The 23,076-nt window shown below is 32.9% G+C and overlaps 1 protein-coding gene across 3 annotated transcripts in view; it reads right to left on the bottom strand.

Moving 5' to 3' along the window:
- Positions 1–23,076, bottom strand: part of LOC111045151 (hepatocyte nuclear factor 4-gamma) — a 40,178-nt gene that overhangs the window by 15,685 nt on the left and 1,417 nt on the right. Inside the window, exon 1 of one of the 3 annotated variants that reach the window (XM_022330468.2) lies at positions 12,703–13,066. The exons of 1 other annotated variant lie outside the window; for it this stretch is intronic. In XM_022330468.2, the coding sequence (XP_022186160.2) occupies positions 12,703–12,814 (112 nt within the window). In that variant the 5' untranslated portion in view covers positions 12,815–13,066. Of the gene's footprint in view, positions 1–5,304; positions 5,665–12,702; positions 13,067–23,076 lie in introns of those variants that run through there. One more of the 3 variants, XM_022330469.2, reaches the window with a different exon arrangement.

The raw sequence follows: 23,076 nt of genomic DNA, 5'->3' as shown, positions 1-23,076 counted from the left end.
AGTAGAAAATATATTAAATATAACACTTTAAGCAAGACCCGGTCTGTGAGACCGGATGTTTCGGTTTAGGTCAGCTCTGACCATGTTTCGGTTAGAGTGTTAATTAGCCTCTATTCTTATTTTGTTCAAATTTGGATAATATTGAAATTGTTTATCCCTTTTGTAAATAGCTTGATAGGGACTTAAACTGTAGCTTGTCGAGAAGCAAACACAGCAACTGATATATTTGTTTATTGACAGTTACACTAACAACATTTTTATCTATCCACCGAATCACATTTATCTTGGTGAACAATTATTCGAAGATTTCCTTTCAAATAAGTCAATAGATTTATCTTCGTTCCTAATACCTAGTTCAATATTTTCCCAAAGCTTCCCTGTTTGATTATGTATTCTCGGTAAGAATAATATTTGTTTGAAATTTCTGTTGTTGCATGGGATGGAAATAAAACTATTCATGTTTATATATTATATTATTGAAGATTAAGCATTCACATGGATGAGTTCAAAGGTCAATTTGATATAAGGCCAAGACAAAATGGTTGAGGTGAACACTTCAAGATAAACTATTGACATAACAGTTAAAGGAAATGATGAAGTTTGTGATGAAATGAGAGCTCATTATTATCACTGAAATTGATTGATTTATGTAAGTGAATTTGATATTGGGATTTTTAGATCATTTAGAATTCCTGACAGTCTGTAAAATGTTAATAATTATTGATAGTAGCATTAATTTATGTGGTGAGTTGTAAAATAATTATTATAAATTAAGAATTCCAGATCAAAAACGATGTATTTCTATAACTTTAGAATTTTACCAAATAAAGCTTCTTCAGTAATTATTATAGGCCTACTGTTATAGGAAATCGAAATAGAATAAGATAAAAAAACGGAACCTCTGGATTCACTCTGTTCCCAGAAATGAAATAATATTGTCTAGAGGAAATCTTCTCATGGACGTTGAAATCACACTTAATGATGATTTTTAGTATTTATATGATGATTTTTAATATTAATATTTCATCCATTGTAATGGAAAGTACCGGTTGTAGACTAGAGAATATTACGTGCAAATTCTGAATTTCTTCTTTGAATTGTTAAAATTGCAAAGGGAGATAGTCGAGCAAAGCAGAATATCAACGCATGCCTCTCATAAATAATTATTGTTCTTACTTTTTCCCTATTGTAAATAACAAATAATCATTGTTGTTCTTCCTCGTTGCCTTGATGACAAATTTCCTTTGATGGCTTCGACGTTTGTGAATCCTTATCACTTCAAAATAAGCAATTATCTCTTATCCAATCTGGAGAACGGATAAGAATTGGGCTGGCTTCTTTTTGGTCTGTATTATCACTCTTGACAAAGATGCTCTCAAGATAACTTTCGAACAGACCTTGTTCTTCTGTCATTACTCCTTTACAATAATTTCTCAGTTGAATTTCGAAACTTCATTTTTCACTAGCAGGTTGCCCGTGCTCCGCGAGGTTCTAATTAAAAATCTTGACAAACTGAAAACTTGAGGTACTAGAATCTTGAAGAATTTAAAATAAGCCTATAACCACTCTCGGTAAATTAAAAATCTATATGCAAAGTTTCAAGTCAATCAGTTCAGTAGTTCAGACGTGATGATGCGTTGTTCGTGAATTCCCTATCCCGTACGTATATAATCCGATTCTTTCTTTATTATATTTTAGGTGAAAGTATGAATTTCTGGTGATATCATAATTTTTATATTTCTCTCATCCACTATATCCTCTTCTTGGATTAAATTTTGACATAGGAATCATTCAAACGATATTCAATTATTAATTTGGATTCAAAATCCACCCCTAAAAGGCTAAGGGCCACATATAATCGCAACCTCACAAGTAGATTGAAATCCAACAAGCAACCTTATTTATTTTTTTCATTGATAGTGCATTCGTCCATATGCCTCACAATAGATTAAGTTCTATCTTAAATAGTTCTCAAAATCGTATTTATTATTTTAGTGGAGATAAATTCATTTTATGGGAAATATTATAATTCAAGGGTGTTCCACTAACATTCAGTTTATCAGTTGCATAGATTTCAACATAGGATAAGCATACAAGGAGCATCATTATATGAGTGAAAAATGAGCATAGACTTCTGTATGTTTTCTCTATGATAACAAGCAATATAGTTTCAGAATCAGCATAATACAATATTACAGAGAGAAGATCTCGAATCAAATATCGATAGAGATTCTATTGTTGTTGCATGATAAGGTTTGTATGATTATTTATTGGAAATTATAATTGAATATTTTGTCTTCTGAATATAAGTGATTCCTCCAATGATTTTTATTTGATATTTCGAAGTAACCGCAAATAATTATGCGTTGATGATAGGATGAATAATGATATTTCACAATAATTGACAAGAGGTGTATCTACAGACTGGGAAGTTGTTCAAAATCAAAATAAACCTTTTTTGGAGTGTAGCAAACGTATCGTATTATAAGAGCTCAATTGAAGAGTAGGGAGCAACGTTAGTGGGAGAATGGACTTTGCTCTTCAGAGAAATCAAAACAAACATTAGCAATGAGTATGAACTTTGAACCAGCTCAGAACCTACCTCAACATTCTCGCAAATATAATAGATTAATTCAGATCCTTATTGTTGCAAATTTTCAAATTCCAGTGCAAGAGATCAAGAATTTTCTATTAGCCCTTCTCAGCAAGTTCATAATAAAGAAACTAATCTAAAGTACTCAATTATTATCAATATACCCTTAACTATTATACTGCTATAGCCTTTAACCTGCGCCATATAAGGATTTGAATCACAGAAATTCATCAAGTCTGCAAGTCTTAGTGCCAAAATTCAGTACAAGAGTTGATGAATTGTCCTCTTCATAATTCAAAATAGATAGGTAGTATTATGATAATTGAAAAACAAAAAATGGTCTCATAATACCTTGATATCTTTCCAAATGATATTATAAGAGTGGCTATCAGCACATCATTACACATTAAAGCCTCTTGAATCAACGAAATCCAATCGATTCAAATGAATTTCGTCTACTTTACAGTTCAGTTTCTATGGTTATCAGATTCTCAATGAATTTTCCCACAGAAGTGTAAAATACGAGAAAGGGAATAATCGTTTATTCACCTTACCTAACCTACTATTTGAAGATGGAGAATTTATTTGCGATCAGTGAACTCACACAAATTTGCTTGCCTTTGATGGCAATGACCGATCATGAAACTGATTAGACCTGCATTTATTCAACGTATTTTCAAATGCGAAATTAATTACAGTAACAAAAACACATTAGAATTTGTTGGAAATTTAGCATTGAATTACACCTTGGTCATACTCTATTCTACATTATTGGAACGTCTATAATTTATGTCCTGTTCTCAAAGCAGTGAAAATATTAAGATCATGATTTGGTGGACTTTATAACCAATGAAGTTTCTTATTATATTATAAAGCAGAGCCGAGTACCGAGTGAAAATCAAATTTAAATGTTATTGAATAGAATGAACAGAGCATGGAATTCAACATGACACAGGAGGCTATTTTATTAAGAGTTTTCATGATAAACTATTACCTGTGGAAGAGTGAGATGACAAAAAAGTGCCTAGTGGATGTATGATAAAAATTTCCATTGTTTGGCAGTCATCAGGAATTCTATTGATAAAGAGTATGACTCTTCGTATTGTATTGTTAGAAAACCACTGCAAATATTGACAGTGACGGAAAGCAACTCCTATTTTTCGGGGATGCTCACAGGTAGAAGTCCTCTATTGTGAATATAATTCTCCACGGAAACTCCTATTGTGAGTGGGGATGGAACATCATACTTGTTACTTTGGATGGGTATAGACTCGTCCTATTAGTAGGTGTTTCATTGTTTGTCTTCCCACTTGTTTGACCGAATATGATTAGGCTTAATCTGAACTTGTTCAGTCAGAATACGCACTTATAATGTTAATCAATCTATGTTATAAACAAAATATCATAATTGTTTTCAGTAGGAAATGTATTAAACATTGATTCTACAGAAACAATGCAATTGGAAATATTCATCAAATATCAGCTAATCTCTTAGATCAACAAAAAGCTTGAGTCCCAAACCGGGAAGTGTTTGTAGAAAGTCTCAAGGATTACTTCCACTACAGCCTTAATCCTTGGAATTAGAAATATAACATGTTTTACATAATAATTTTGTTTCATTGAATGAATGGATAGAAGAATGGCATCCGAACTGAGGGAGAAATCAAGAGTAAACATAACAAACTTGACATCTAAATTCAATAATCAGTAACATTGATGGAGTTTTCAAATAAAGATTTTCAAATGTGTCCTCAATGCTGCTAAATAAGAATATATCGATGGATTTGGACTTTACTTCAAAGTTCAGAATCAATCAGTCAAACTAGAGAAGCATCTTTCATGATGCAAATACGACTTTGAGATTCGCCGCAATTTTAATAGCAGAGCGTAACGCTGTGGAAAACTCTCCCCCATAGATCACAGAATTCAATGATGTTGCCTGTCAATAGGCATATCTAATTATTCAACTATCAACATTTCAATTCAAAACAGCTTGTTTGAACGATGGAATCACTTCAGCAATAATTATAATGTATTGTATGATATGAGATAAATACTCTATCCTACAAATTTCCACCCTGAAATTTCATTGTCTTTTATGCATAATTGAATCTAGTAGATAATATTTCAAATGAAAATTCAAAACTGATCCTGGTGAGACGTTTTCAATGGATAGAATAGAAAGAAATGAGCTTAGGATTACTTAAAACAACGAATATTTAGAACAATAGTTGAAGTCTCTTTATTCTTCAACTGAACAAGAAACAAAACATCTCAATTCACTGAACGGAAAACTCAACCTTGTATTAGATTCATTAGGTTTTCATTTTTTTAAGCGTAGTTGAAGGAAATGCATTTTGTTGAGACAAGTACTTGTCGGGACTAAACTCTGACACTTCTGAGATAAATCGATTATCATGGAATAAAATACTTCGAAAATATTTTGAAACAAAATGTTTTGGAAAGTAGAACACTGAAAGAGAACATTTGAATTATCTCATGACATCAGACGTGAATTATTCGATCAAAATCACACATTTCAATTCTAAAATTGATAATGTAAGGAGAAAAGTATAAACAATTTTCCCCTGTTCGGAATACAAAATGATTAGAGAGATGAATCGTACAAGAGAGAGTCTCATTAGAGAGAATCTCACAAAGAGAGAAACGTACAAAAGAGAATTCCACAATAGAGAATCAGTTTTACTTACCAGCAGAAGGCACTTCACATTGCATGGGCAAACATGGGGCATAAAACTCCTCGTTTTGATAAGGGTAAGCCGTGGTTGTCATTATCAGTAGAAACTGCACTACCGGTATCCAAAATCGAATCTAAGTAACTCACTGAACTCTGTATTCACTCAATCCAACTAACAAATCCAAAAACGTTTGATTGATGAATTCACTGAAATAACATCAGTCTTCACAAATAAAACTGATAGTAACGATATTGAATGATAGAGACTAATCAACAGTTGAATTTTAAAGAGCAGATCCAGTTGAAGTCATGACACTATTGCTCAATGATAATAATTGACCGTCACAACCGATGCCAAGTCGAAAACTGATTAAAACTGGTGGAGACCTCCGTGATTAGAGAAACACGACCGACGAAAGTGGAGGGGGAAAGGGTGTTCATCCCAACCTGTTGCAACTGTATGCTATAGGCCTAATCAGTTTTATCTACGCTGCGATTTCCTGGACAATGATAGATAACAATGACTAATATATTATCGTTCTATTAGACAGCTAGGTGTATGAGTCATGGGGTGAGTTGAATATGCTCCGCATTTCTGCCGGTGCTGGCGTCTGGTGACACATGATGTTTTGCCCAAATTTATATAAAGAGAACAGTGAAGATGAGATAAGCTCACCCAAACAAATGTTATCTACCTTCCCAATCATATTGTACATATTATAAACATTCCATAGCTTCACTGTACTTGTGGAATTGATGATCAACATCAACTTGGTGAACAATTAGTGGAACTTTTTGGAACTCGATAGTACATACTCAAAAATCAATAGGATCATGATAGTTTTATCGGAAAAACATGCTTCATATTATTGAGATGCGTACAGACATTTTCGCGACACATGCGCATTTCACTCCTCATCAGCTGATGATATATGCTTATCATATCTGTATCTTACTATTCCTGTGAAAATACCGATGGAATAAAAATCTCATCAGCTGATTAAAAGTGAATCACGCCTGTTCGTGGCGCATAAGTATGTAAGCACCACAAAGTGCTTCATTTGGACTGTTGTCTAAATTAGAATCGAAACCGTTTTGGGCATAAGCCTGTGGTACTTTTCTGTAAGTTGTGTAGTTCTGAATGATAGAATGAATAAATAAATACATATTGTTGTATTCTAAGGTGGGTACAGACTTATGCGCCACTAACACGTGAATTTCGATTTTCAACAGCTGATGTTCTGATTTCAATATTTGTACAAAAACAGACATAACAACATAGCATCAGCTGATGGAAAGAGAAATGCGCGTGTTCGTGGCACAGAAGTATGTACGCTCCTATACAAATTTATGTGAGTAGTTTCTTTGAATTTTTCCGAAACTTTCATGGTCGATGATAGAGCTTTCGACATATATTTTTTTGTTTCGTAACGTCGAATAATTTATTATGTTATTATGGATAATAATATTATATTGATGTACCATAAATTGTAGGCCATGCGCATTACTCCTTAAAGTCTTGAAACCTGGTGAAAACCTCAGCGTATTCTGGAAACTTGAGACCCAGTAACGTACACGTACTAATTAAAAATGTAACTGAGTTCTCTGAAAAAGCAAAGTAAACTAGTAAGCCATATAAAGTAGAAAGAATGATTTGTCATTTTCCATCGCATGATTTTGATATGAAATAAGCTGAATTAAAAGATTGATCCGCTTCGATTCATGGAATTGAATTGGGAAAAGTCGATTAGTAAACAGATAACTGTATTTAACAATGTTTCTGATTCTGAAAAAGTAAGAATTGGATTTTAAGTTTTGTCCACTCTGTAGCCGATTATACAATTTATGTAATACGATTATGCATGTGTCATATGCATTACAGTAGAACACATTGTAGTCAAAAAATTGTGAGGTCGAAGTTGAGCATTGATCGCGAGTTTTCGTGGGGACATCCTCCAGGAAATTTATTGAAAGAAAAATCTCTTGAATAATATTTCAAAAGTGTCTAATAATTCATTGAAGAAATGTTTATACAATAATGTTTATATGTTTAAATGTTTATAGCTTTCAAAGTGCATCTCGTATTTTTAATTTTTAGTTCCGCGAAACTCACCCATCTTCCGCGAATAGTGGACAGATTTTATATTTTAAAACAAATAAAGTTATATTCTTACTACACTATGAAATTTCACAGTATCAGTCATAAGTCTATAAATTCAAACGCATGCTCTTCCTGTTTTTGGAATAACACACCAATAAACAATAATCAACTTAACAGAAGGAAGGGTTTAACTTTATTTTGAGCATAACTCGTCAATAAGGGCTATTAATAGAAATTTCCGAAGCTAATGTAGTTTGACATTATGGTGTTCATTCATGCGAAATTAAACATATATCAATTTATTCCCAATTTGTGAGTCATACTCGACAAAATTCAAAATTGTAGACAAACAAATAAGATAGTAGAGCTAATATTATTGATACTACACATATGTTTAGATGTGACTAAGTTACATGAATCAGTCTAATCTTCAAATACTCTTGTTGTGGCATCGTAGGTATGGAAATTGAATAATCAGGAGACTATCTGAGATTCACGCAGAATAGATGATGACTCATGATTATATTCATGATGGAGGGAAGAAGCATAGGGTGTGGGAACTTCGTTCTAGTAACGGTGGCAGTCTACCTATCTCGCTGGAATACTTATTGTGTATAGAATATGCCTTTATGCCAAAATTCATACTTTTGATCCTGGCCATTTAATTTGCCTTGCTCTGTTGTGAAAAAAAAACAATAAATGATCTTGTTGATGGAAGCACATTCAAATTGAATCCAGTTCTTAAAACCAAACTTTCTTCAGCCATAAATATACAAGACATTCCCGTAATTTCAATGTGGAAGGTATATTATAAATGAGCTAGTTAATGCTGGAAAACTGATAATGAAAACACAAATTAGAAATTTGTGAAAAAACTTATGAATTCGTTGAAAATTTCACTCCTGTGATAGTATGTGAAAGAATTTTGTAATCCTTAAAAGTTCCAAACGATGAGAATACTATTTTATTTATCAATCAAACCATATTTTGAAAAATAAAATAAAACTTTGATGAATACCTACTAATGTGCATCGTTCTCCCAAGCGAATTTTTTTTCAAGATGTGATCTTATTTCTAGCTATCTAGTTCATTATAAGCATATCAATGAACTAGTTCTTCAGAGCTCTAATAATGAAACGTATTAAAATAATATTTTTTATCATTTCAATTTGACAACATGTTGTTTGTTTACAAATTTCTCCCACCAGAATTTTGGGGGCTTGTCTTGATTGTTATCAACGTGACTTTTTATCACGATTCAATATTCCATTGAAGAAAAAACGAATTGCATAACAAAAGCATTCATTAATATTATTCCTATATTTTCTAGTTGATGCGCGAACAAAGAATCAAAGTTCATTCAGTTTATATTATTTTTGTGTAGGAGTTTGATTTGATTGAAATTTTCCAACCTACCAACAAATCAGTAATAATATTCTTAGAAACACCCACATAAAATGTATCCAAATCTGACACAAATCAAAACAACAACCTGTACTCTACAGCCTATCGAACAGGGTGATTCTTGTCTGACAGGAATTTGAGAGTGGAAGATGGAATCAAAAAGAGAAAGAGAAATAAGGACCAAAATATGAATGTATCGAATGAGGAATTATCAAAAAGAATCCTCTCAATACATAATATTGACTCAAGATTTGTAAATCTCATGTTGTCATCGTTTGTAATTAATACAAAATTCTCATCAATAACACACTGCAGTAGTCCACACTGATTCTCTTGGAATGACTGTAATGAGAAATGGTGCATTCATAACTGGTACTTTGGAAAATTAGATTTCAATACTTTCTAGGGACGTACTTAATTGATCAACTCATATCTCAACCAAAGTCAAGATATGATTCTTTTGAAATAATTGAACGAGCGTTAGCGAGTTCTCACTTTTGACTAACTGAAGGCCTGAGTCGTTGTCCGTCTTTTTGTAAGTTATGTTCTACAATAACTTTAGAAAGAATTGATCAATCAGCTCCAAATTTTGAAAATTTATTCTACGAACCTTTTCACAGGTCAAGTTCGTTGGACAACAAAATTGACTTACTCTTTCGTCCTTTTTTAAGGATATAAAAATAACATCGAAACTGCTTAAGAAAATAACTGTTATGATTTATCATTTAGTCAGCTGAAGAATTCATTGCATTCAAGTACAACAGCTTATTTTAGCAAATTATCTTAGCTGGTCAATATAAAATATAACATAGTTTACAACTTTAACATCAACAAACTGATACGGGCTAAAATATCAATATGCAGTTTTCGCCATTCATTTTTTATTGGGGTCTCTGTGTCGAAATCATTCGTCACATGACTACCTTTTCAATGAAAAAAAAGAATTTGGATTCATATGATGGACAAAGAAGCGACAGAGTAATTTTTGAAGGGTAGTTTCTCATTTCAAATAGGATCCCTAATGAAACCTACTGTCAAATTATTGTTGTGAAAGAAATATTTAGCTATTTCCATAATTTTCATCAGCTCTGTATACTAATTTGAAGTGGCGAGTTTCAAAGATTATCATACAACAGCTCTTGAGCGAGTTCTCCAACCCAGGGGGTCACTAGTTTTGGTCCTCGTCAAAGCTTGGCTCATCTATCGAAGACTGAATATTACAAATAAGTAGATGCAGAGCTTTTACACATAGTTGAGTTGCTCAGAGTTTTTGAGTTAATGAAAGTTATTTCGACTGCTCACGGAGAATGTGTAATTTTCTAGTGATTGAAAATCAGATTGATAGGTTATATTGAAAATGTACAAAACTCTTTAAAACTTTTCGACACATCTGATAAGAAGAACATTGTACGAGACTCCGGCATAAAGCTTCCGAGACGCTTAACAACAGGACTACAGGCAACAGAGAACAGCCCAGATATCTTCAGAATTAAATTTTATCTTAACCCCTCACCACGAATTCAGTTACAAATACAATCTCATCTGAAAAACCAAAGGAGAATAGGTACTTTTGAAATTTTGAATTTCCCTCTTTTGAATCGTCATGATCGATCGAACTATTAAAACATTACCCTTTGAAGAAAGGAGTAAAAACTTAGAAATTCATGAAAGCTTCCTCACATCAACCCTGTATCAATGAGGAAATGATTTTCAACATTTGAAAACTGAAGCCTTAGACTCAATATCTAGCTTATCAATAAATAATAATTGACCGAGCGAAGTGAGGACTAAGATTCAAGTCGACAGTTTGGCATTTCTCTTAATGTTTAAATGTTTATATGTTTATATGTTGCGCATTTACGGCGAAACGCGGTAATAGATTTTCATGAAATTTGACAGATATGTTCCTTTTTCAATTGCGCGTCGACGTATATACAAGGTTTTTGGGAATTTTTCATTTCAAGGATAATATAAAAGGAAAAAGGAGCCTCCTTCATACGCCAATATTAGAGTAAAAATCAGACTATAGAATTATTCATCATAAATCAGCTGACAAGTGATTACACAGATGTGTGGAGAAGCCAGTCTATTGCTGTATTTCCATAAGGTCTATAGTTTCAATCAGGAACTTGTGGATGAGAATACTGCGTGAGGTCCACTGATCACAGAACTACTAGTTATTAAAAATAACCAACATTGATACAGGCCTATCACGGTATTCTTCTATAACCCTTATTGGGTAGGGAACATTTTTACATTTAAGGAGTGACCTGATATGAGAATATCAGAATATTAGAATTTTTATGAATATAAGAATATAAGAACTTATTGACATTAAACCCTTCCCACCCAAAGAAATATGAATTGATCCTTTTCTGAAATTGTTCAATAGTGGAGAATCTATAAACTCTGCACAACTAATCCGCTTAGGATTTCATAAATTTTATCAATTCTGGCCTAACACCATTTGGGTAACGAAATTTGATACAATCTGTGATCATGAAAACGCGTCATCATTTTCTGATATCTTGAAGTAAGAAATATAGGAATTATTTAACGAGAGTGAAGAATCATTTCACGCAATAGAGAGCTGACTGTCAAGTGATGAACAGATGATTGATTAAACGTTAATTGATAGTTTGCCAAAGTTTATTACTGAGTACTGTTCCATGTAACCCAACTCTCCGTTGTCTATGAGTCAGCATCGCTTTAATAATATAATTTCATTGTTTCAATGATAATAATAGATTGATATTATCAGAAAATTTAGTTTCTTATGTTCAGAAGACTAATTTGAAATAAGAATTCAGGCTAATCTTGTATTTTATTTTCATATGAGCTTCAAATCATCATTTTTTCATTATTCAGTTGATGTAACAGTATGCTACTTCATAGAACCTCTAAAAAGATGAATAGATGGAGCGTGATTATTACATCAGAATAATGCCACAATCTAGTAACAATTCCTGATGCCTATATATTATTTATTATTCCACCTAGATGAATATCTGCATTGTATCCTGAATACTCTCGATTCCAGGTAATAATAATAATAATCCTCTAAGAAAATTATATACAGATAAGTCTGATTTACACTGCTCGAAAATAAAGGTTTCATAAAAACAAATACTGACTTACTTGAAGCCTGTATGATAGAAATAGCTCAATAATTCTGAAACTTATTCATGAATCACAGGCTGCAGCTTTTTACAGATACATAAATAAAATATTAATGTGAAAAAAGTACGGCTAATATGGAAACACACTTTCTGAAGAAACAGCATGCTTGTTATATTCATATTAAATAGAACAATTTAAAACTAAATTAGGAAATTGAAGAAGTTTTAGGCAATAGCCTGTTTTTTTCTTTTCCGATTCTTGTATTTTTTGCTAACCTTATAAATAAATAAATATTGGGTTGAGATTGTCGTATTCGAATTGAATGAATTATTAAAGAGGCGATGTCGTTCCTGTAGTAGATGATGGAGAGACAATCAGATTGGCAGCAAATCATACATTTTCATTCACATTCATAGCAGCCTAATGTACAGATTCCATGTAGCTTCACCATTCATTTATTATAGTCACAAGTAATGTAAGCCTCATTAGAAATCCAGTTGAATGGTTCAACTATTTCCATTCTAGTAGACATGTAGACAGTTTGTATTCCATAGACATGATTCTAGTAGACATTTGTGAAGACGTTTCCTCTTTCTGCTATGTGAAGATTGAGAGAGTATACTTCCTCTTTTTAATTATAGAATAATGTGGTAGATTATGGAATTCAAAAGTTTGATAAGTGTTGAACATATCCCTTAATGTTCATACATACTTAAAATAATAATAATGGGATTACTCAATCGGAACAATTAATCTTAAGACTCTCTAAAAATCAAGCTAACTCACCTAAGTAAGAAAAGAATGACACATTTTCTTGTTTCATATGCACACTTGTGAAGCTGCTGCAGTGAGCTCCGTTATTGCAGCAAGATAATGAGAAATCATCCTCAATAACCATCGCGTATAGTTCTATGATTTAGAAGAAAAATCGGGGAAAATTCACGTACTGGCAATGATAGTCCCCTAAGTACACTATTATAGCAGCATATGAATAATTAGAAGCGAGAAGATCAGTGCTGAAGTATTTTTGATAGAGGCTTCTTGGTAACGATTGACAAATAATAATGATTAGACACGCGCTCGAACTGATCACCGCAGCAAAACTATAATCACAGTTTCGGGAAGAACGGTTCGCGAGAAACTTGAGAAAAGCTGTGAAGAAATGCTAGAGAAAGAGAGGATGAGGAAGAAAAGAGACTGATAACATTGAACAAGTGTCTGATAAGGAGTTTTATCATCAAGCGCCATTCGTCCAACAGAAACGGAGAATAGAATAGAGATTGAGAGAAAGCTTATTGGGTAACACGCAACCCATTTCGCAACTTTATTGTGTTTGGAAAAATGGATCAGGAAAAGTCATCCGGAACTGGGATCCATTTACATAAACATTTAATTATTAATACTAATTAGCTTTTTAGGCTATCGAGCTGGATCCGAATTATGTATTATACAGTGAACTAAGTAATAATAACAATAATAATTTATAAATTATGCTGATAACTATACTTGACACGTGATCGTAAAAATGCCAATCATGTGTATGTGATATTTTTTGAATGCATGATTGTGGTTCAACCGAATTTGTTCTAAATATGTTCAGATATTTAATGAAGCCTACATTATTTGGAGAATAAAGTATTACGAAAGCAGAGCTGATTGAAGTTTCTTTTGTGAGAAAGTGGGTTTGAAAAGTAAGATTGTTCATAAAATCAATATTCAATTATATTCCTATTTATTGTTTCTATTCACAAATAAAGCACAGTTCGATGGGAGAAAAACTAAGTATACTTTGTATTATTTCTCTCCCAAATTTGGTAACATCAAAAAGTCCGAATTATGGTTATGTCTTCTAGGTTTTTACTTGAACAAAGTTCCAGTCAAAAGTATTTTTATACAAACCATAGTCTTGAATTTAGATGCTTCAGATAATCTATTTTCTATTAGAAGTGACTAGGTTTATTCTTCTGTGCCTCAAAAACCAATAATTGTTTTGTCGATTTGGGATTATTTTTAAGATCTCTTCTGATTAAAAATTATTTTTAAGATACCTCCTGTTCGACTCACTTAGTGTCTTAGAATGCTTTTAAATTTGAAGATAGTTCTCCTAATTTTTCCTTTCATCAAATCAACATTGACAGAACTCTCGAAACATTCAGTAGAATTCATTTATGGCAATTGAATGAATTTGAAAAAAATTGGAATTGAAATAGTTATTCATTTTCACTGGTTTTCTGGGTGGCGCATAGCTTCACTTGGCGATATCTAATCTTATTTCAATAAAAGTCCTTTAATGAAATATTTCTGACGACAATACAGTATAATCTTTCGAATAAGAGTTCAAAATTATGTTGCTCGCTTAGAATCAAAACGTTTTAATTCAATAATGAATAAAAATCCGTCGGTACCAATCGTCCGCATCCTACCAGCCAATGACAACAGTGTTGAAAATGGAAGTAGAAATCTCATGTGAGTACTAGTACTAGATAAATATAATTAGACTGAATTGTCGTCAAAAACAGTTTGAATAAATTATTGACCAGCTGTTTGTCATGGGAAGTGAAATAGATGAGTTCAATTCAAGATTGTAAAAAGTCGCCAAATTTGAATGTTTGTGCCTGAGAATCTGGCTCTTGCTTTAGAGTTGATTCAGGGTTAGAGTTAGGGGTTATAGGGCTGATAAGTCCTCATTCAACCCCATTATAAGCAACATTAAGCTTTATGTAGCTCTACGGGTATATCAAGAAATTCCAGAAAGGAACAGACTCGATGTATTCCATAAACAGAAAACTCCAGGAATGATATCATATATGAAATTATTACATGAGGTGCACAATATCATAAATTCTAGTTTCATCAATATTATTCTCTTTAAAAAAAACTTCTTCAGCAAACTAAATTATTTCAGCCCTTTCAGAGACTCCCGATCATCGTCGTCATTCCAATTTCCCTGTGTACGCCAATTTTAGTTACTCGTTGGAAAAAAACGTTTTGATTGAGTATCCGAGATCATTAATTATTCGAAAAGATAATATCATCGAATATCTCTAAAACACTGCAAATATATAGGCTAAATCTGCTATTTCGTAATAGATTTTTTTGACATAAAAGTATTTTCAACGATGATGAGAGAATGGAAAAACAGTACAATTGAATCCAGATAGAAAGAGATGTAAGTCAGAGAGAAAACAAATTTGAAGAACAATGCTAATTTCATGAAAAATGAAGATGATAACATAGAAAGAACTAGGAAATTTGCAAGATGAGCTATCAAGATAAATGTAATAAATGAGCTAACAAAGCGCAGATTATCAATAGTTTCTCTATTCGAGCCAGCGTTATTTATGCTTTAGGCTGGTCTTTGGCTAATAAAGAAAAACTCAGAGATTTAGATGGTTTCAATGATTTCTGTGATTTGGATTAATACTGTGATCGAGTTTTTGAATTCAAACGGGAATTTATGAGAATTTTCAAAATTTTCTCCCGAATTATCGAACAGACTAATTAGAAAATTACTCTTGAGTTTTCAATGTACAGTACTGTATTTTGAATCGTTACATCTCAAATTGTGAAATTATTAACAATTGGAAAATACATGCTTTTCAATCTAATATGAATAATTCGAATTTTATCTGAACCATTCTTTGCATAAAAAACAACTTTATTCACGATCGTAGATTTTAATTTAATAGGAACATGACCTGATGATCAATGAACACTAATATTTTCTGAGTTGACAGTAGTCGTACCTTCATCTCCAGGTATCTCTATGTTTTCGTGTTTTACATTTAAACAGCAAAATTTCAATTATTCTGAATATATTTTCAAACGGAAGCTTCAAATGTGATTCAGTAATGAAATATCAACTTATATTATGAAATGAGGAATGATTTCAAGCTGAAATCAACTGAATCTTCGAGCTACTTCACAGGGGGAGAATCCTATAAAATATGAATTATTCCTTTTTTATCACAGTTGTCACTCGAGAGTTCTATTCATTCATCTTAGGCCGACATCAATTTCTTCACAGCATTCCAGTGATATTGCTGCTCAGACCACTTTTTATCAGTTAATTAGAATGAACGGTCTTTAGCTTTGAGTTATTTCAAAAGTTTAAATTCATTATAATTATTATAATAGGCTAATGATAATGAATGACAGGCCATGATCAGTAAAACGAAACAGATCATCATTAGAAAATCATATTGAACAATAATAAAACATTATCAGCACATTTTCTCATGCTTAACATTATTCTGAATGATATGTGGCCAGATATATTCGACTTGAATTAATTAGGTTACATAATGTATCACTGATTATAATTATAAATGAAGGCGAGTATATTGATTATAATTCAGTTCCCCTCACAAAATTAGATTGGGGGAAAAAATAAATTACAGTGACTTATTAATAGCAATAAAGAGGGTAAAGAGTCAAAACATCATATTCCATCATATTATACATTTTATTTCCCTATTTTAATATTGTTTTAATATTACTATACAATAATTTCTGGCGTTGTCTATAACTATTGTAATGTTGAGCGGCGATAAAATTATATTTATTTATTCATTCATTAAGCAGTATAATAATTTTTGCCTTATCTTCTTGGAGTTTTAGTGATTGATAGAATTGCAAAAGGAATTTCTAGGAAGTCTTCAACTTTTAACTGCAAGTTTGAATTAATGATTTAAATATCATCGAAACATCAAATATTCAATTATGTTGCAATTAGAAATGAATAATCTTGAATTGGATGAGATAGTTGACATGTAAATTCTCCAATAATAGTTTCGTTGGCGACACCAAGTATACAACAAACGCACTGTGAACAATAGTTGAGGATTATGGAGGAATGTTTGTTTTGTATACTAATCTCACAAGAAGAGATTATACTAATTACATACTATTCCAATCTGCCATCAGATTTCGAGTCTTCTTCATTTACGGTACTTTAGTTGATCATTATGTTTGCATATTAGAATAAATATTATTTGTAAATAAGTCCTCTTCAAATCATCTTGCTTATCGTAATTCCGTAATTGCTTGTTATTCCTTGTATTGTGTATATTGGGAAATGATAGCGGATTAGGAATTTATTGGGAATTGAGAATAAGCCTATATTTACAGATTTTATGTGCAGTCAAATTAATTTTATAGAAGGATGTGTGACATACATGAAGTTTTCCGCATCTCCGCGGAAAAATTTGTGTATCAATAAAAATTCATTCAATACAGATACTGTATTAAAATGTTGACCAATGATTTTACTCTGAATCCAGAGAGTATGGAATGCTCATTCTATACTTCTTGTCTCGTCGGAGGTTTCCATTTCAATGCGGATTATCTGTATTTGAGGATTGTTCTACAATGAAGATGACTGTAAATTGCCTACATTGAGAAGAAAAAATGGTGTAACATTTTTGTAATGTACAATACTGTCTCCAAGTGTATAAAGTTCATAATGAGTAGGCGAGACCGCGAGAAGGCTTTCGTAACAAAAATGGATAATCACGAATCAGATTGGGAAGTAGAGTAGGAAGATATAGTTACCGTACTACACAGAAAAAGATAGGAGATATTCTCCTCTGTGCGTACGATGATGCCTCTTGTCATTGTTTCAAATGCACACTACCTATATACCATGTGCCTTTACCTGTGGTTTATGCACCTGTTAGGTGCTGCACTCTACCGAGTCTGATTTGAATTAAGAGTTAGTGCATATTTGGTGAGATAGCGACACTGAATCATGAGAAAAAGATAGAGTGATGATTTAACTTTCCACCATTGGAAATTATTTCCTAGATATCCCAGGATAATAACTGAAAAACATCTCCATTACTCGTATGTGACTAAATTCTATAGTATGTAACTAACTCGTACTTGTAACACGAAATTATTTAAGCTACGTTTACACTATGTAGCTGGAGAGCTATATAGCTCTGCTTTATAGCAAAGCTATATAAAATTTGAGCTACTTATAGCTCTGTCAGCTACATATAGCTCTGCTAGATGTAGCTCTGCTATAAGTAGATTCAACCCTTTTCTTGTAGCAGAGCTATAATATGTAGCTCTGCAAGATGTAGCTCTGCTATAATTAACTTTGATGCCATTACTAGTAGCAGAGCTACATATAGTTTGGAATAAACCAGTATTCACTGCTCAGTTCCCAGCCAGATGCCGAAGAAGAAGGTAGTTCTTGCAGCAGCCGCTGCTTTCGCCGCAGCTACTGTAATATTTCAGCACAGAGAAGAGAAAGAAGATATTGGATAAGACCCTCACTTCAGGCTAGGGAACTATACAGTGGACCTTCTGAAATACCTAAATGAGGATGATAGAGACGACTTGACTCATTAAATTTATTCGCAATGCGCGGTAGCCTACTAGCACTCTGACAACAAATGAGTACAATATAATCTGGTGTGAACCCAGCAGGCACTAAACAGCAGTAAACAGCTGCGGCAGCCTTCCTTCAGAGCAGCTACATCTATCACTGCTATAAACAAAAATTGACATGTAGCAGAGATGTAGCTCTGCTACATATAGCTCAGATTCTCTTTGATGTTTACCGAAAATTTTGGATGGCTCATTTTCTGCTATATAGCTGAGAAAATAGGCTTAAAACTGCTATACAGCAGATTTCCAGTGTCATCTTATGAACTTGTAGCAGAGCTATATAGTTGTGCTACATGTATCTCTGCTATATTGCTCTGCTACATAGTGTAAACCTAGCTTAACTCGAACTTCATACGTGTTGTATTGAGTATTATACTCGATACGAAAATATAGAGTAGCCTACACTGGGCAGCGGTAGCGGTGATATAAATAATTCATGAAAATGTTATTTATATATCAATTACTACTCTATTACTCAATTAGACTACTCTTCGAATATACAGAGTGGGTGAAAAGTCTGAGAACGGCTTAATATCTCATGCACAAAGATAATTTGACGGTGGGTGTGTTTGAGGATCCTACTCTAATTGAAAAAAACTACTTTATTATGTCTTTAAAAATCTGGTCCGCCATCTGGATCCACCATATTGAATGCAACTTCATTTTTTTTTAATAGGAAGGTGGTCGTGCGATACATGATTTCGATAGGGAATTTGAAGAAAAAATGAATGGTGGAAACCGCATATCGATATCTCAAACCGTTTCTGAAATATCCACATTATTAATCAATACTATTCTAAGCAGAAAAGAGAGAAAAAGTCTGAGAACGGCTTAGTATCTCATAAGAAGAAGTGATTCCTAGGTGAGTGTGATTGGGGATGTTACTCGAATTGAAAATACTACTTTACTATGACTTTAAAAATGTGGTCCGCCATCTTGGATCAGCCATTTTGAATGCAACTTAATTTTTTTAAATAGGGAGGTGGTCATGCGATACATTATTTCGATACGGAATTTCAAGGAAAAATGAATGGTGAAAACCGTACATCGATATCGCAAACCATTCAGAAGATATTCACATTATCAATCAGTACCATGCAAATCAATAATGAATAATAAATGAGTGGTATTGATTAATTGATATTGATATTGGTTTGAGATATCGATTTGCGATTTTCGCCATTCATTTTCTCTTGAAATTCCTTATCGAAATCATGTATCACATGACCACCTTCCTATTCAAAAGAATAAAGTTGCATTCAAAATGGCGGACCAGATTTTTATAGTCATAGTAAAGTAGCTTTTTCAATTTGAGTAGGATCCCCAATCACACCCACCGTCGAATTACCTTTGAGATATTAAGCCGTTCTCGTACTTTTCACCCACTCTGTATACAGTATTATTGATAGGCCTTCAATACTGACCATCATAATAGCTATCATAGTTTCATAGTCGAGATATCAAGTCTAGACATCCTCGACCAGAGAAAATATTATTATTATTATTATTATATTATTATTATTATTATTATTATTATTATTATTATTATTATTATTATTATTATTTCTATAGGCCTATAACACTGACTATTGTAGCTAACAATAATACCATCATTGATTAGAGAATTGCTCTTGGGAATGGTGTAACCCAGGGGTCTCCAACCTTTTCCATCCAAGGGCTACATTGTTAATTCTAGGGAGGCTTAGAGGGCCAATAACAAGGATGTACGTGGTAATTGACTTGTGGGCCACAAATGACGGGGGATTTGGGGGGTGTAAAATTATCATATCTCCATTAAAATAATATGAGGAGTTTTAAGTAGGTTTAATTAAAACACAGGAAGAAACAAACCAATTCATTTCATTTCAATACAAAGGCAAATCTATTTAGTGTAAAAAAATCATAAGAAAACTTGAGAATGCATGAGTTTAGCAAGTTAAACAGAATATGATAACTTTTTTTAATAGTAATAAGACAACTTGACAATACACGAATTTACAAAAAGTTACCAAGCGAGAATATTTATTTTTAGTGAGAAGATTGCATTTGTTTTCCACTTAAAATGTCCGCCCATTTAGGATCAAACTTTGTGGTTCCAATCATTAAAATTGATTTAAAATGTTCATCTGATAAGGAAGATCTGTATTCGGATTTAACAAACTTCACTTTATAAAATGTCTGCTCACAATAAATTGTAGGTAGATCCAAAAAGAGAAAACATAGCATGGTTTTTACCATGACAAACATAGCATAGTAGCAAAACACTTCAGCATGGTTTTTTAAGTTTTTAAAGTCTTTTTCTGGGAGGAACTGTAAAATGGAAGTAGGTTACCTTCTTTGTGTAAATATAAATTTTTAAAAATCTGTTGCAATATCTAACTCTTGGCGGGCCGGACAAAATCTATCCGCGGGCCGGATGTGGCCCGCGGGCCGTAGTTTGGAGAGCCCTGGAGTAACCCAATGAAATTGATAATTTTATCAAAAATCGACATAAACACTGATGCCTGATCCAGTGACCATTTTAATCTCGGATGGTGCAAATCAACCATCGTAACCTAGTAACCCAAATTAACCTTAACCTAGCTCCCTAGCTGTGAAGGTATTTGTTTATTTGTATGGGGGGAATGACAAGAAGGTAGGATCTAAGGGGTATGTGATTCTTTCTCCAGTAAAAGGTGTATGCCATTGGCGGCAGAGTACATACTCCACCAAACATTGTTGAGGGACTGAAAATTTTTATCTGGGCTCTGTTCTGGATCTATTCACATCAATTTTATAATATCGAAGAGGCATGTTTTATCCTAAAAACCCCTCTATAGAGCCTCTCCTTGTTTGAGTGCGTCAATTAAACAAGGAATAGTGGCTTCCCACCACTGGAAAACTTCTAGCACTAAGCCAATTTACTGATTCTTGATTGATAAAACTTTGAATACGTTGATCAATAATAATTGTTAATCATCATTGTCAGTCATTCCGTATGTTCCAATATATTTTTGTACTTTCCTGTTTTGATGAGAAAGACTCATACCACCCAAATGAAAATTAATCTTCCAATATCAACGTTATTTAAATAGCTTAGATATCAACTAGTGACCCCCTGGGTTAGAGAACTCGCTCATGAACGAATCTATTGAAATCTTTGAAGCCCACAGCTTTCAATTATCTATTTATTCATTGTATAGAGTAAACAATACAGTAGTTGGAAAACAAAAAACATAACTGATGTTCATACAAAACTAGCCGTCAAGCTCACTTCGCTCGCCATATCCGTCTAGCCAGGGGGCTCCGCTCCCTGGACCCCCGACTGGATCGTCCAAAAATGAGATCAGCGGGCTCGCTTCGCTCGCTTGCATTTCTCATTTGAGCATGCTTTACTCCAACAGAAAGTCAAAGTACTGAGAAAACGCAGAAAATCTGAGAAAAACGCTGATTTTGGGCGTATCTTCGGCGTTATTTCAAATTCCTTCTAACACGACATTATACACGACTTTTAACACACTAGCTGAGCTTCTGTACTAAATTTGAACAATTTCTGTTATTTGTTCTCGATGAATCTGAGAAAAAGTAAAAAAAAAAACGCTGGAAAAACGCAGATTTTGGGCGTATCTTTGGAAATTTTTCCAAATTCGTTTTTAGTGCGCCTCTAAAGGGCCAACTAAACATACCTACCAAATTTGAACGTTTTGGGTCTGGTAGATTTTCATTTCTGCGAGTGAGTGAGTCATTGAGTGAGTGCCATTTCGCTTTTATATATAAATATATATATTGGTGAAAACTATGAAAACATCTAAATCAACTGGTATCGAATAGGCCTACTATTTATTAACGCATATAGTGAGCATGGAATGAATCCTCAAAATTAACTAATAAACTGAGAATCTACTTATCTCTTGATATTCGCAACAGAAGAATAACATTTAATGTATCAGTAGCATGTACATAGGCTAATAATAGTTACCATAAATCTCAGTTGTTGATATGAAATTGAAATTCAACTGACTAATCAAAATTTCCTCAATGTTGCTCAAGATCTGTTCATATTCAATTATTCTGATCATGACTGAATCACATGGTAGATAGCACCGACAATCAAACAATATATTGACAGTTACTCAATCTCCATATAATAGTAGTATTATGCATACTATTTACCAAACGGCTATCTGTTCAGCATATAATGATTATTTGTTTGAAATCTATTCTCAAACTTCCAAGTTACTAGCCAGTTCATGAAATATTTTCCATGGTATTTCTATGAGAAAGTGGATAAAATTGCACGAACAACTCGTATAAGTTTTAAGTTTAGGTTTCGAACAATCATTTTGGAAAATTAAAAAAATTTGACACATAGTTCAATATTGAACGAATTTATTCTATTTGCAAACACTTTGCTTTCATATTAGACTGCAGCTATGAAGAGTTTGCTTCCATTCGATCTTTTTCAACAACATCAAATTACGGAGTAGGCCTATTTCAAATAATTATTTCGCAATAATTATGTTGTACTCTACCGTAACTATGAAATTGAAGAGTAGACTAACTGTTCATTATCACAACACAATCCCTCAGAATACAAGAAATATCTAATAAAATTTAAGTAATACTCAACTCATATTAATAGAGTAATACAGTACAGTGAGCATGATTTAACAGTGTGCTCATTAGGCTACACTCATTATTCAACTATCATTACTTCAAAAAAAACTCTGTATCATAAAAACAATTAATTTCAAATGAGCAATTGAATTCAATAGTAAAAATCCG

Source organism: Nilaparvata lugens, chromosome 2 (genome assembly GCF_014356525.2).
Source record: "Nilaparvata lugens isolate BPH chromosome 2, ASM1435652v1, whole genome shotgun sequence".
In the NCBI taxonomy this organism is placed as follows: Eukaryota; Metazoa; Arthropoda; class Insecta; order Hemiptera; family Delphacidae; genus Nilaparvata; species Nilaparvata lugens.
The sequence above is the reverse complement of the archived record's forward strand: the minus strand, read 5'-3'. Positions and strand labels throughout refer to the sequence as shown.